Raw genomic sequence first — 14,577 nt, 5'->3', positions numbered from 1 at the left:
TATAAAGTGACCCCCTACCCTGCAGAGCATGTGCAGATGACAAATGTCCATCAAGACCTCAGTGGGAGCCAAAGCTCGGCTGTGGGGGGGGCAGTCGAGGGGACTGGAATAAAAACAGCCTGGGCTTTCTTGAAAAGCAAGACAACTGCTGTGACACTTTGAAGTAAAAACCTGTCTGAATACCAACACTAAAACAACACAGATTATACCAACTTCAGCTTTCTTTCTCTTCTTTTTAATTCATGACATTTCATTGAAGAACACTGGCAGACTGATTCACTTGTAGAGGGACTGGAGAAGATGGGAGATGGCAGGATTAGCGAGAGAAGACGTAAAGGGGAGAGATAAACCCTTTGTTGTATGATTTGTCACACATCCAAAATAGAAGATGTACAAGCTCATAGGGTGTTTCTGTGTCGTACGGGAAACTGGGAAAGTATTGATCTGATTTAAAGAGACAGGATTAGGGCAGGTAAAGCTGCCTGGATGAAAACATTAACCACTGTCGGCATATTGAAGCCGACTTACTATAAACCTGGTTCTGTAGAACACTGGCGTTTTAAAATCAGGGAAATTAAAAGACACAAAACCGAGCTGCTGAGTCCATAGCAATTAAGGAGACTGAAATAGTCTCCTTAAGGATCCAATTACTTTGAGCAGAGTAAATCACACCAGTTGTTATTCAGGAGCCGCAATAAAACCATATTTTAGAAATGGACTGAGGACTTACACAGCAGTGGCAGTAACTAAAAAAACATGCCCAGGCTTGAATCTTGTTTGAAGAATGAGCAGTGTGTCAAGTGTGTTCAAAGCCTTTGTGATAGTTCTGTAAACCCAATGCTAGTAGGTAAACACAAGTGACAACAACTGCACCAACCCTGTTGCAGAACAAAAATGAGGACAGGAAAATGATAAGAAAAGGTGAGAACGCATGTAAAGGGATAGCATTAAAAAAATTAAAACATCATAATGCTATAGTTTAGACGGGATCAGATAGTGGTCAATGTAACAGAGCTCTAGGGGCACTGGTTCCAAAACCTTTAGGCTCGAGACCCAAAAGAGAAATTAGACGTCTCCCAGGACTCCAAAACTAGAGAAAATAGAAGATCTAAAATTGGCGCTGCATTATAAGCTTGTAGATCGGCTATTTTCAATACTTCTTAAACATTTCTAATTAATTAAATGTATTCGATTCTTTCTTTGATTTCGTCATGAAATGAAATTACTAAAAAGATAAATGAATATTAGGTTTTTGGGAATGTTTTTTGAAAATGTTTTGAAATTAATTAAAAACTAAATGTAGTAGTTGTAGGTTTCCAAAGTGGGATCCGGGGACCCCAAGGGGTCCTTGAGGGAGTTCCAGGGGGTCCTCAGCTAAATGATAGTTTGGAACCAAATTGACCCTTATGGGTCTGTAACTCTGAGTGTACACATTTGTACACAGAGTTAAATTAACATTGATTTTACAATCGAAATTGGGGGTCCCAGAGATAGAAATGCCATTAAACGGGGTGTCCTTGAAATTAAACGGGTTGAGAATCACTGCTAGAGCCGTGAAAATGTTCCCAGGGGTCCCTGGCATATCTTTTCAAATGGGGGGTCTGCGGGCCAATTAGTGTCAATTTGGGGGTCCTTGACATGAAAGTTTGGGAACCACTGCTCTAGTCTATGTCTAGGGGATAAAGCACATGACCGATGATGATGCCAAACCAACGTGAGCGGAAATGTTCCTCCTTTGCCAGCTTTAGATTTGCAGCTTATTATGGTTAGTCCAAATATGAATCCAGAATGAAAACAAACAAACAAACATTCTAAAAAAAACAGGCATTGTAAATGTTGCAGTAACCCACTTCTACAGCAACAATCCCTTTTTCATTGTATTACAGCACCAGTGATAGGAAAGGTATAAACGAACCCATTTGAGGTTATCGCAGTAAAACCGATGTCAATTTAACCCAAGTCTACACAAGTATGTAACCAAATGGACCAGAGTTAAGTTAACACCAATGATTTTACAGAGTAGAGCCCATGATGTAAATACATAGCTGATTAATATAGAGCAGATGCACTTTGTAGCATTTTAGGCATGTCCCAACAATAAACAAACTGATTCCCTCATTGACATTTAAAAATACCAATTGGCAGTAAGCAAGTCACACTAGGACATTCATGACTTTAGTGTAAATATGTACGCAGCTACACTGTGAGAAACAGAGCAGGATGAACTCTCTCACTTTAAGTAGTGGTTTTCAAGGCAACACAATTTAATTGACACGCACGCCGTGGTATTTCTGACACCCCGCCCCCCACCTTTACAGGTCCATTTTTACACCGGTCACGAGTTAAACGGACACTCAGGACTTTAGTGTGTGGACTTGGGAGAACATAATGTGGAGGTATCAAATTCCGCATAGCGCACTTGTTACCGGACCGTGCCGAGACAAGACCCACAACGAGGGACGAAAGGTCACCTTAACGGCACGACTGAAGCCATTTTAGTGTTTCGGCTGGTCAGGCCAACCGCACTTTGTTAAATAAAAGAGCCGGGGGTGGGGGGGGGGGGGGTGGGGGCTGGAGCACAGCATGCTACAAGGCAGAGATGGTGTTAAAGCTCTTCTTCCAACGCTCGACACAGACTCAAATGCCAAGCGTAATCTCCTCTGAACTGTTGATGCGTGCACAGGAACAGGATGGGTGAGAAAAGGCGGAATAGGCAGAGGCGAGACTGCCTTCCTTATACGCTACGCTACGCTACACTACACCCTTTCTTTCTTTCTTTATCTCTTTTTCCCTCCACCCACTGATATTCTGCTGAAACCGGAAGCAAGAAGCGCACCGTCTTCTATGTTACAACCCTCCGTTTCTGTGCAGCTGATTGGTGAGGGGCCAGGCTTAAATTTGATTGAGCGCTCTGGTACAAAAAACTGCAAACTGATTAGATCACACAGGCCTTATTGGTCTCTTGAGAAATACATGGATGGTGTATTAAACATGGTCTCACACACGCGTGTACACTACACACTTCTTTTTCGTATAAAAAAGGTCTAGTAAATGTCGGTTGAGGCCAGAGGCCCCAGGAAGATCAAAGGCAGCTATGCGCAAGTCAGCGGTAGGTGCAGGTCTGTCTGTCTGACGACAGTTTAACGGGTGTCCTTCCTTCTATAGCCCTTTGTTTGTACTGCTCTGGAACTACAGCTTTAAATGTCCGTTTAGACAGGGTCTGCATGTAGCCATCCTGTCCAACACATCAGAGCAAATGAAAGAAAGAGGCATATAAGTGAACGAGACCTCACAATATAGAATATTCTTGAGCTAGATTTATACTTAGTTGCGCAACACAGGAAATAGCAGATCTTCAAGCTCGCAGCGTGTCGCAAGCTTTTAGATCGGATATTTTCAATCGATGAGACCCGCGCACAACTATGGGTATAACTTTATCACACCCCGCTGAGACCAAAACTCTCATAAGAAAAGTTACAATTCAATCTATTTGGTAACAAAAGTGAACTTACTATGCGTTATGATACAAAATAAAAATGTGAAAATGTACCTTAGCTAAAGCTTATAAAATACCATACGAATAAAATAATATAATAATAATATTCCTTGGTCCATAGAAACTATGTTACTATTAGAATGTATCACCCCTACAAGGTTCGCCTTGCACAACAATGATAAAATCACCAAGCTGTTCTGCTGTGAAAGCGCAGTCTTGATAGAAAGTAAGCGTGGTGAAATGATCTTCCAAACCCAGAAAAAAATATATATAAAAAGTGTCTTTCACAAGAGAGGCTACGGTGAATGTCAAATTGTCTGACTGAGGATGTTGTCGTGTCCACAATCATCCACACGAGGGAGCTAGAGTGGAGACAATATATCAGTCTGAACTCCAACTCATTTTTGTCACTCCTGGTTAAAAACTCACTTGCCCTCCCGATGAAGATGCAGAGTCACTGACTCGGTGTGTCGTGTCCTCCACAGGTCCATGAGCCTCTTTGGGAAGTACACGCACACGTCGTCTCTCTCTCGCTCACTCAACTCATTCATTAATTACACAAGCGCAACAGAGGGAGTGCAAACACGCCGTCACTATGAGAGCACGGACATGGCCGACGCCCCTGATGACATGCTGCTGGCGGAGTCGCTGGTCGTGTAGGCGACCTGGTGGCCGCCGTCCCCGAGGCCGCCCAGCGACGACGAGGACGACGGGGAGGACGAGGAGGCCGGCGACGACGAGGAGGTGCTGTGCGAGCGGAGGATGGCGCCCGCCGCGCTGCAGTGGGGCCGCGGGCCCGGCTCCGGGGTGTAGGTGAAGGTGAGCGCCGTGGCGTAGATGATGCCGTCGTTGCGGACCAGCGTGACCGGCACCTGGACCGGCTGTCTCACCCAGCGCCAGCCCTCCCTGAAGGCCGAGATGTCGGGCACCACGCACAGCACGCTCTCTCCGCACCTGGGGTGGGTGATGAATGATGATGATAACGCATGAGAGATGATGGGGTGAGTGGCACAAACACACGCAAAAATAAATAAAGCCCAACCAATGTGAGTCCAATGATGCCGATCCAGATTCTGGAGGGTCCTAGACCAACGAATACCGATGTGACTATGTGATTATTGTTATTTTTGTTATCAATTTGAAAAACCTCATTGAAGTTTCTATTTCAGAAACTTTTACTCTAAAACAAGACGGACACATGCACAACTTCTCTAAACATTATTAAACATTGTTATTCGCAAGTGTTGGCCCTTGACTAAAATGATGTAGGCATTGGAAATTTATTTATTTATGGATTTTACAGTTAATAAATACATTTTCTGACTACTTGCATTCCTAAATATCGTCTGGTGCTAGAACCCTGCAGAATTAATTAATGAATGAATTAGTAGGTTCCGCACAGAGACAAACGCTGTAATGACCGGAAGTTCACTAGAGGCGTTGCCACAAAGAAGAAATGAAAGTTACACATGACTGTATATCAGACTACAAAAATGAAAATAACACTAATCCTTTAATTATACAATAAGTAAAAAAGTTAATATGAAATACACAAACTTGACGTCATTTTTAATTAACCACTGTAAAACATTTTCAGAAATAGCTGATCTACACACTCACAACGTGTCCCATCTCAATCTGTTGTGAGCTTGTACATCTGCCACCGTGAAACATTTTAAAAGGTTAAAAATCAGGACACATTGGCTGCATAAACTGTCAATACCGATTCTGCCAGTAATAATGGCAGATAGATTGTCCAAACCTATGCATGAGTCAGGCTCGACAACAAAAGCAAGAAAAACATATGGGTGGACAGACGGACACAGACAGACAAACAATAAGCCCCTGCCTGTACATGGTGTCGGCCTCTACATCTCCAAACCAGACTCTGAGGCTAGGGGTGAAGTTCTGTCCTGTCAGCTCCAGCATGGCAACATCGCCTCCCCCATTTAACTAGACAGAGAATGAGAGATGGAAGAACACATTTCCATTTGTCTGTGTACTGTGTGTGTGTGGTGTGCGCATCCAAATGAGACTCAGTCACAGAGGATGTGGTTAGAAAAGCAAGGTACTCTTACTACATGATTAGTTGTGCCGAAGAGAAAGCATCCCATTGTTAGATAGAATAGTCCATACTCCTTTGGGGTGTTTTTTGTCACATTCGTATATATGCACATTAGGTGGAATTCGTCCCCTTTACCTGCATTTAGTAAATGACTCATCCTATAATATAGCAGTGAGCAGCCATTCTACATCGCTCGGGGAGAAATTCGGAGTTAAGAGCCTTGCTCAGGGACACACATGACCTGGAATCCTCCCTGGGACAACCAGCGGCCCTGGCTCCCCAGGCTCACTAACCACTCAGCCTTTTAGGCTGTATGGCCGCCCTGTTCTGTTGTAAGGAGATCAATAATATGGTAATACTATGCATGTAACGATATATCGATGATTCGATATTAATATTAAATCGATTTCCTTTTTTAGGAGGGCCGATATGAAATGTGAGCTTTAATCATATTCCATCATAATAAAGTGAATTTGGAGAGAAATGAGACAGACTCCATGCAGTGACTTTCAGTAGTAGAAGCCTGCAGTGTGTCTGTGCCCAAGTGATGGTCGTTGATGCTCATTAATACATCAAGGAAGGCAATTATGTTTCTGCACTGTCAAATAGGTCTACATCTATCCTAAGATGTCATCAAAGAAAGCCTTTTTTTAACTCGAGCTAGGTTCTAAACAAGAAAGCATGTTTACAGTTGTTGCACAGAAATTTGTCTGGAAAATTATTCTGTGTTTAAAATATCGTGAAAAATCTTATCGTGAACCTCATATCGTGATTAGGGGCGGGACTTTAACACGTTAATTGAGATTAATGAACTACAGAAAAATTTACGCACTTAATCGCACCGCGGAACGTTTCTCACTGGGCGCGTTTCTAGTACTGAATTGGCTGCGGCACGCCTACTCTACACTCTGCTCCATAGAGCGAGGCTAGCAGCAGCAGCAGTACACTCTACACTACAGGCTACAGCTCCGTCAGAAAGCCCAAACCCAAATGAATCGAATAATTCATCGCTTATAACGCTTTTGCTCCATGGATGTGACATTTAGATGTAAAAGCTATCGGATGGACGCGTGGATAGTGGCATGGCTGTGTGCAATGTCAGAGGGAAAGGATCAACCAACTTTAGCTTCCATGCTAGCTGCTTCAGTTTAACATGTCTCACAGGACACCGGAGACGCGCGGTGATTTCACCACAGCACAAAGCTGTCCTCGATGCGAAACATACTGAAGTAGCAAGCGTGGGAATTCCGTGGTCAGACAATGGTCTGCCCCAACCTCATGTCATGTGAAATGTTTCCCCCCTAATAAAGTTGTTTTTATTTGTTTTCTCATGCCCCGCCATGTAAAGCACATTTGAGTATTCATATACACACTGAAGACACTTTATATAGGCACTTGCTGCACTTGTCTATCTGTTGGGATAAAAAAGTTTTATTGCTTAAAGGGGAATACCACTAATTTTCAACATTTTTCTATGGAGTTGTGTGCACTGGAAATAATAAAAAAGTCCCCCCAGTACAGTAAATTTTTGTGATGTCACTGTACTGTACTTCATAATGTTACTGATTTCTTTCAGACCTCCAGTTCTAGGCAACACAGAATGGGGGGGACTTTCTTATTATATCCACACAACAACTGTAAGGTATATTAATGACAGTAAAATGTTGAAAATGAGTGGAATCCCATAGTCACTATTCACTGGGATATCAAAAAACATTTGAAAAAAAGGTTTCACTGTTCTCGGGTTGAATATTGATATGCAATTAAAATGCGATTAATCAAGATGAATTAATTACAAAGCCTCTGATTAATTAGATTTTCTTTTTAATCGAGTCCCAGCTCTAATCGTGATACGTATCGTGAGTTGAGTGTATCGTTACATGCTTAATACTAGATCTACAAGCTCACACCGTGACACGCTGTGAGCTTGTAGATTGGCTATCTTCTTAGACTGTTCGCCTCGGAATATGTACTCTAGGGTTCAGGTGGGTGAGAGTGATGATACAGTAACATGTCAAATGTTATGAATTGTAGATGCAAATGCAGATTGGACAGTGACATTACCTGTAGGCTCTCCACCACAGGGACAGGTGTGACCGGTGTGGGGACCGGGCCCATGCCCTCATAGAAGGTGTATTCTGCCTTGTCTGTGCTGATGATGGTCCAGGATGCCCCGTCGTTGATCATCTCCTTATTGGCCTCTTTGGGGCAGGGCGTGGCCTGCAGGACGGTCCAGAACAAAGTCCATCGTCATTACCTTTGTACAAAAAGTGTGTTCTCAGGGCTCAGGCAGGGGTAGTGGAGCAGCCGGTTGGGAACTGCAAGGTTCCCAGTTCGACCCCGAGCTCCCCCAGAGTTAGTGTCGAAGTGTCCTTGAGCAAGACGCTGAACCCCTAATTGCTCCTGATGTGCAGGTTGGTGGCTTGTATGGTTTCCTACACCATCGGTGTATGAATGTTCGTGTGAATGTAATGTACAATCTACGTAAAGTGCTTTGGATAAAATCACTATATAAATCCACCATTTACCAAAGACCCCCTTAAAACACGATTACATATCTCAAGCAAGTGTCATGTCTTTGCAAGTGTATTTTCATACACTGCTGAAATGAACGGAATCACGTGATATGCTTTGTAAAATGGTTGGCAGTAAGGGCAAGTTTGTGAGTTATATAGTAGGGGTGTCAAAATAATCGCGATTCAAAATCCAATTCATAATTTCCAAAAATCATTTTCAAGTAGATTGTGATGAAATCCTATGTATTGAATCGAGAATACTTTTGAATAGAGAATCGTTTTTAATCTGGAAAAAAAAATTATATCGATTTTGAATCGAATTGTGACCCCAAGAATCGGAACCGAATCGTGGGACAGCCAAAGATTCACAGCCCTATTACATAGTTATTGGGTTATCATGCCAAACCAGGTGCGCGTGTCCAGGTGTGCATACCTGGAACTGGATGATCCTCTCCTGAGACAGACAGAGATACATTCGGTCTGTATCTTTAAGGTAGAAGGCACACTTGTGGAGCTGTGACACCGGGTCATCTGCATCCATTAATGCTGTCTGTTTGTCCACTTTACGAATGACCTGTACATGATGTGCACGACACATGAATGCTTAGGTTGACTTGTGTAATATCACACACACACACACACACACAACCATAAAACAAAATGTATCTTGTGAGGACCAGGAAACTTGTTATTTCTCAAATTCTACTATACTTTTGGGGACGTTTGGCACTCACAACTCAAGTATAGTAATATACGCGCATGTTCACTCACTCACCAGTCTAGGCAGAGCCATGCCGGTAACAGAGCAGACCAATTTCACCGTCTGGCCATAGTGAACGTAGCCATCTCTCACAGCAAACTCTTCTCCCTCAGACTCATCATCCTCCACTAAAAACACACAAAAAAACCATGTTACTTCTATACCCTGACCCACCCGTCCATTACAGCAAGAAAGACAATCTTCACAACAATGAAAAGGGAAGAAAAGAAAATGGAAAGAATCAAAACGAGGGCGGAGAGGACGACAACTAAAAAGGTTGGACATGTGGCTCACGTAGGTGGATGAAGAAAGCCCCCCATTGTTGGGAGCTGGCATGGAAGTTCCCCCCCTCCACGTGGAGATACCTGGTGCTGACCGTCTGGGAGCGCAGGCGGTTGAATAAGGCCACCTTGGTCCCTGATGCTATGCACACTGGAGAGAGACCAGATGGACAGGGCTATCACCATTACAAATTTAAGCTGACGATTAAATGTCACGCAAATAATGTGCGATTAATTATTTAATTGTGTTTTTTGCATTGAACATTGGAACGTTACAATTTGTATCTCGGTTTGCCTTTTAGGCTTCGTAAACACAAATTGCACAGGGCAGATAGAACTAAATGACGTAAATATAAAAAGAAATCACTGACACGTTTAATATATTTTTCTTTCCAAAGAATGTTGGTTTACTATAGCAGAAAATCCAAAATGAACTGCTCCTCTGAGCGCATGTGTCCGCCATGCCGGGTTGCCTACCCTGGGGTCACAACATTTGGAAGTCAGCCATAGCCAATTGAGAATGGAATGTGAAAAACATAACTGGAATAGTAGCAAAAAAGTGTGTTTTGAAGAAAACGCTAAATACCTTTGGCCGTACGGGCTTTGGTCGTCCGGCCTGGCGGAGACAAAAATGTGAACTATTTCGTCAATCTTTCCAAACCAGCAAATACAGATCTACAAACTCAGTGATTTTCATTATGATTTATTTAATTTTTGTGGCTAACACGGTGAAGACAGCGGGTGCCCAGTGAGCTCTACTCTGTACCATACATGTAGTGTAAGAGACCATCTGTGTGTGTGTATATGTGTTGTGTGTACATGCACGCCTGTGCTTTCACCCTCACAGTCTGCATTCTTGAGAGACTGCTTCTTCTTGGAGGGCTTGGAGATGACCTTGATCCTCTTGCTGAGGAAGACGCCTATGTCGGAGCTGTTCCCATAGAACATCTTCACCGTCAGCATGAAGTGTTTCCTTTTGTCTGAGTCACTGATATACAGCGTCTTAGCTGTGCAGAAGTGCTGATAGGGAGAGATAGGGGTTAGGGGCTTTGCATTAGGGCTGGGCAATTAACCGAACTGCCTTAACGAATCGATACGCAAAGATCCTAATAGATTTTTATAACCATATTATAATGGCATATAGTCTCACGTCAAGTATCATAATTGTTCAAAATTGCTGGTCAGAATCATAGTGTATTAGAATTCTCATAGTTGGAATACTATACATCACTTTATAATACATTCTAATCCGTTTTAACACGCTTTATAATGTGAATATAAGTCACCATAAGTGGTTATTATATGCAAAAACAACTTGTTTTAGTCTAAAACTCCAGGAATGTCATTACTTTACATAAAGCACTTAAAGATCATGTACAGCACTTATAATCACACCAACAGTGATTAGAATATATAATGAGATTATGATGTCTTAAAACCGCATGTGTATTTTAATACACTATGAAAAAACATGCCTGTGTCCGACTGATGATACTTGACCAAAGTCAAGTATTATAATACTTCATAATTGCGTGTCACTTGTGGACAGACAGACACAGGCATATTTTTGGCAAGGATCATATTGTATTAAATAAAGAAAGTGTATTAAAGTCATCTTCATAAAGTCATAATATGCATTATAATGTCTAATGTGGAATCATTACAAAGTATCTGCAGGAGTTGTTTTCTGGCAAATGCCTGTAATAGATGCCATTGTGTTGAACCATTAGAGTTGAGGCTGATTATACAAATGCTCTCTAAATAGAGTACTTCTCAAACTTCTTACATTTGTCTGAAAATATTATTTTACACGGCTGGCAATTGGAAATATTCGTGAATGACGTTGTTGTTACAGACAGTGATTCAGTGACAGTGATCCCTTGACTGAGGAAATCCTGCAAAATGTATGATTTACTTCATACCAAACACTGTATTCAAAGTTGGATACAGTGATTAACTGCTACATATGAGACCAAAATATATATGTGTGCGACTGGGAAGGTTATTATGCTGATGTGGCTTCCATTTAGAATTGTTCCATTCTTCCTGAAAAATCAATAATGGTGCCAAACTACAAATGGACAAAATGTTTCAGAACATTTAGACACCTAGGGCTCCTGAGCTTTTGATTATAACCATAAGAGCACTATGTTGACATTCGCTCCATCATAGAACTCCATACGCTGTAGGCAGAAAGCTCCTTTACACTTCTGACAAGGTATGAAATAAAACCGTGTACACATTCCCCTTCAGTCCTAGACCTGAAATTAATAAGCTAAAAATGGTACTCATTCACGTGACATGAACACATTTTGGGAGCACGCATTCATGCAGAGACAAAACGTAATCTGGACGGCACAAAGTCACATTTGGACAAATCTAACCCACAACCTCAAATTAATTTGACACCTCTGAACTTCCTTGTATGTAGTAAAACGAGAGTAAACTGTGGTCAGCGTGAATGTGTGTAGCAGGAGTCATCTATGTCCGTACACGGACAACATTTCTAGTTTTCTAGTTGGACCACTAGTCCAACTAGTACTAGTGGTTCTCAAATGTTTTATTTGCAAGGACCCCATTACTCTGAGAGTACACAAATGGAACCAAATGGTTGTACACAGAGTTACGAAGCTGTTATGGTCATTCAGGGCTTGCTCTTTATGTGTTTCTGATGTCATTATTGTCTGTTCATTTTGTATGTCCGTGCCAATTTTTGTGTCCGTGCCAATTCATGTGTTTGACAAAGATGTCCAACACAAGAAAACATGCCGATGAATGACCCCTGGTGTGTAGTTTATGTAGTACCACAACAACAAGTGAGAGGAACTCTTCAGCACTGTGTTATGAACTGTGGTGCCCACCTTCCCCTCCAGGTTGAGTTGTTGCATCTCCTGCTCACTGTTGCCTATGCCAATAAAGGCACAGGGTTGGGCCTCCTGCTCGGAGCAGCCCTCTCGCTCCATGCTCTCCAACTTCTTCTGCCAGCCAGTGCCCATCAGATAGACACAGGGAGGAGGGCAGAAGAACCTGGCATATTGAGAAAAGCACAATTTAGGCATTTAGCAGACCCTCTACATAGTTTTTGAGATATGTCGATTATTATTGTCATTGTTGTGTTTGTGAATGAATGCATGGGACCCGAATGGAAACAAGTCCTTTTTTCGGTGCCATCCTTTTGGACCAATGTGCTTTGACTGTACCATTTGCATTTATTATTGTCCAATAATAATCAATCATAAAAACTCTTAATCCAGAGTGATTTACAGTAAGCAGGTAAATACGCGTACGCACACTACTGTGTTTCCCAAACAATGGATTCTTAGGGTTGCGACAAAGTAAATATTCGGTTATAACTTTGCTATAAAATCCAATGTTTGTTTTGTAAACGCATTGACAATGAAGGGCAAATGTACATAATGTGTCATTTACGTCATATTGTCTCTTTATTGGTAATGGCGTTTAATGTTTATGTTCACCTAATCAACATGAGTTAGACTTTAATATATTAGCGCCCCTCACTTCACACGGGTGTATCCCACGATTTCGTAACCCATTTTTTCAGTGGTAAGAGGAGGGACTGCAGGCGGACCCGTGGAAGTATGAGGAAACCCCGTGCAGCTGGGCTTTAACGTTGAGCGCGTTTGCACTTCCTTATTTTGGGCACCAAATTTTGGTGCCCAAATCGAAAAAAGGCGGAAGTAGACGGTTCTTCTAGCGTGGGGGGCGGGGCTATCGCGCCTAGTCTCTATCCTTCTTTATACTCTATGATCAGTCACCCTGGCTGGCCAGGGGGAGGCAGTTTAGAGACCAGGATGACTGCATGTTTTTTGGGAGGGTACCTACCCTAGGGGACACGGGGAGAACATGCAAATTCCACACAGAAAGGCCCTTTCGCCGACCCCGGGTATGGGCACTGATGACGCGGAGGAGAGAACACGCCCCCAGCTGGAATTAAACCCAGGACCTTCTAGCTGTGAGGTGACAGCACCTTTTTTGATATAATTTCCAATTCAAAGTAGCTTTAAGTTTACTGGCATGAGAGTGAGAAAACATTTACACTGCCAAAGCAAGTGTCAAAATGTAATAAAATCTGTTTATGAAAATAGGGTAAATATATATAGTTGGAGGTGGTACAGCATAGGAGGTGGTACAGGCTACAGAATTGCGTTTTATATATATACACACACACATAATACAATTGAAAAATACGTCCACACACTGTTAATCTGCTCGGTACAAGAGGATAAATGTATTAAGTAGGCGCTTCGGTCACTACTGACTGACCACACGCGCACACACACCTTTTCTCGTTGCCATAAGACTTCTGAGCGACTTTCGCATGCAGTATGAGCACCGTTTGATCGTCTTTCTCCTTCAAGTAATTCCTCATAGCTTCCCTGTGGGAAAACACACATTACACTTGTATTGGATGAGACACACACACACACGCGCGCGCGCACACACACACGCACGCACCCACTTGAAATGGGTTTTAGTTGGCTGGGGTGATGTTGGTTTTACCTTGTCAAGCGTTGTGGATGAGGTCGCTCACCAAACTTCCTAATATACAAATAGAATGTTACTTTGCAGTTCGTACTTAGTAGTAGACACTGTAGTAGACATAGTTTCATGAGGGGGTCATATTGCCAAACCCATATTAAAGCAGTCTATGTGACTTTGTTGCTATGCTACAAAGAGACATGCATAAGAAGAACCTGAGGGAACATACTGGGGCTAAAGAATAACCCAACACACACACACGTACTCCAATGCGACAGAGAAGCGCTACTTTAGCGTTACTAAACTTATTAAAAGTTAGTAACTTGTATTCTGCGATAAAGACATCGACGAATAATCACACGCAGAATGTTAATAAAAATGATGTTTTCCTGGAAGAAGCCAATGTTGGACAGGAATCCAGCAAATAAATTAATAATTGAGACGTGAATCGTGATGATACCACGAAGAAGAAGGAGAGGGTGGCGAGTTCTGGAGAACTGGCCCAACAATTTAGACACAAAGTAAAGTGTAGTGAAGAGACGCATGGGACGACACCAGCGCTTCCAAACACACACTCCGCTTCAATGCAACGGAAAGGCAATGGCTACAGAACTGAAACGATCTATTTCAACTTGTTTTCTTTTTTTTTAAGAGTTTGACTTCATTTTGCTCCGAATTTCAACACTTACCCCGTCACAACGGGCGCCATCTTCCAATAACTCTCCCCAAAAAAGTCCAACAATCGCGAGATCCCTCCCCCTTCAGCCCCTTACCAAAGCCAACAGGACAACAGAAGAACCAGACTCTGTGTGTGTGTGTGAGTGTGAGAGAGAGAGAGAGAGAGAGAGAGAGAGAGAGAGAGAGAGAGAGAGAGAGAGAGAGAGAGAGAGAGAGAGAGAGAGAGAGAGAGAGAGAGAGAGAGAGAGAGAGAGATAGAGGGGGGGGTAGAGTGAGAGAGA

General features: G+C 42.6%; 1 protein-coding gene across 4 annotated transcripts; it reads right to left on the bottom strand.

Moving 5' to 3' along the window:
• Positions 1-221: 221 nt before the first annotated feature.
• On the bottom strand, positions 222-14,427 carry LOC310859364 (recombining binding protein suppressor of hairless-like). 4 transcript variants are annotated; one of them, XR_014569295.1, is made up of 13 exons: positions 14,308-14,427; positions 13,640-13,678; positions 13,420-13,515; positions 11,980-12,145; positions 9,964-10,138; positions 9,705-9,734; positions 9,132-9,269; positions 8,853-8,965; positions 8,511-8,651; positions 7,626-7,781; positions 5,346-5,449; positions 1,092-4,450; positions 222-1,045 (listed from the first exon to the last, which is right to left on the bottom strand). XR_014569295.1 is itself a non-coding variant. In XM_083765866.1 (12 exons), the coding sequence occupies exons 1-12, from the start codon at positions 14,325-14,327 to the stop codon at positions 4,090-4,092; spliced, it is 1,539 nt and encodes a 512-aa protein (XP_083621992.1). In that variant the 5' UTR covers positions 14,328-14,427; the 3' UTR covers positions 222-4,089. The 4 variants fall into 4 exon arrangements, 3 of the variants coding, with proteins under 3 accessions (XP_083621992.1, XP_083621993.1, XP_083621994.1); XM_083765866.1 differs by having other exon boundaries at positions 222-4,450; XM_083765867.1 differs by lacking the exon at positions 9,705-9,734 and having other exon boundaries at positions 222-4,450; positions 9,958-10,138; positions 14,308-14,426.
• Between the last annotated feature and the right edge of the window lie 150 nt (positions 14,428-14,577).

Source organism: Protomyctophum parallelum (genome assembly GCF_964188405.1).
Source record: "Protomyctophum parallelum genome assembly, chromosome: 5".
Classification (NCBI taxonomy): domain Eukaryota; kingdom Metazoa; phylum Chordata; class Actinopteri; order Myctophiformes; family Myctophidae; genus Protomyctophum; species Protomyctophum parallelum.
Note: the sequence above shows the minus strand (reverse complement) of the source record. Positions and strands in the feature narration are given on the sequence as shown.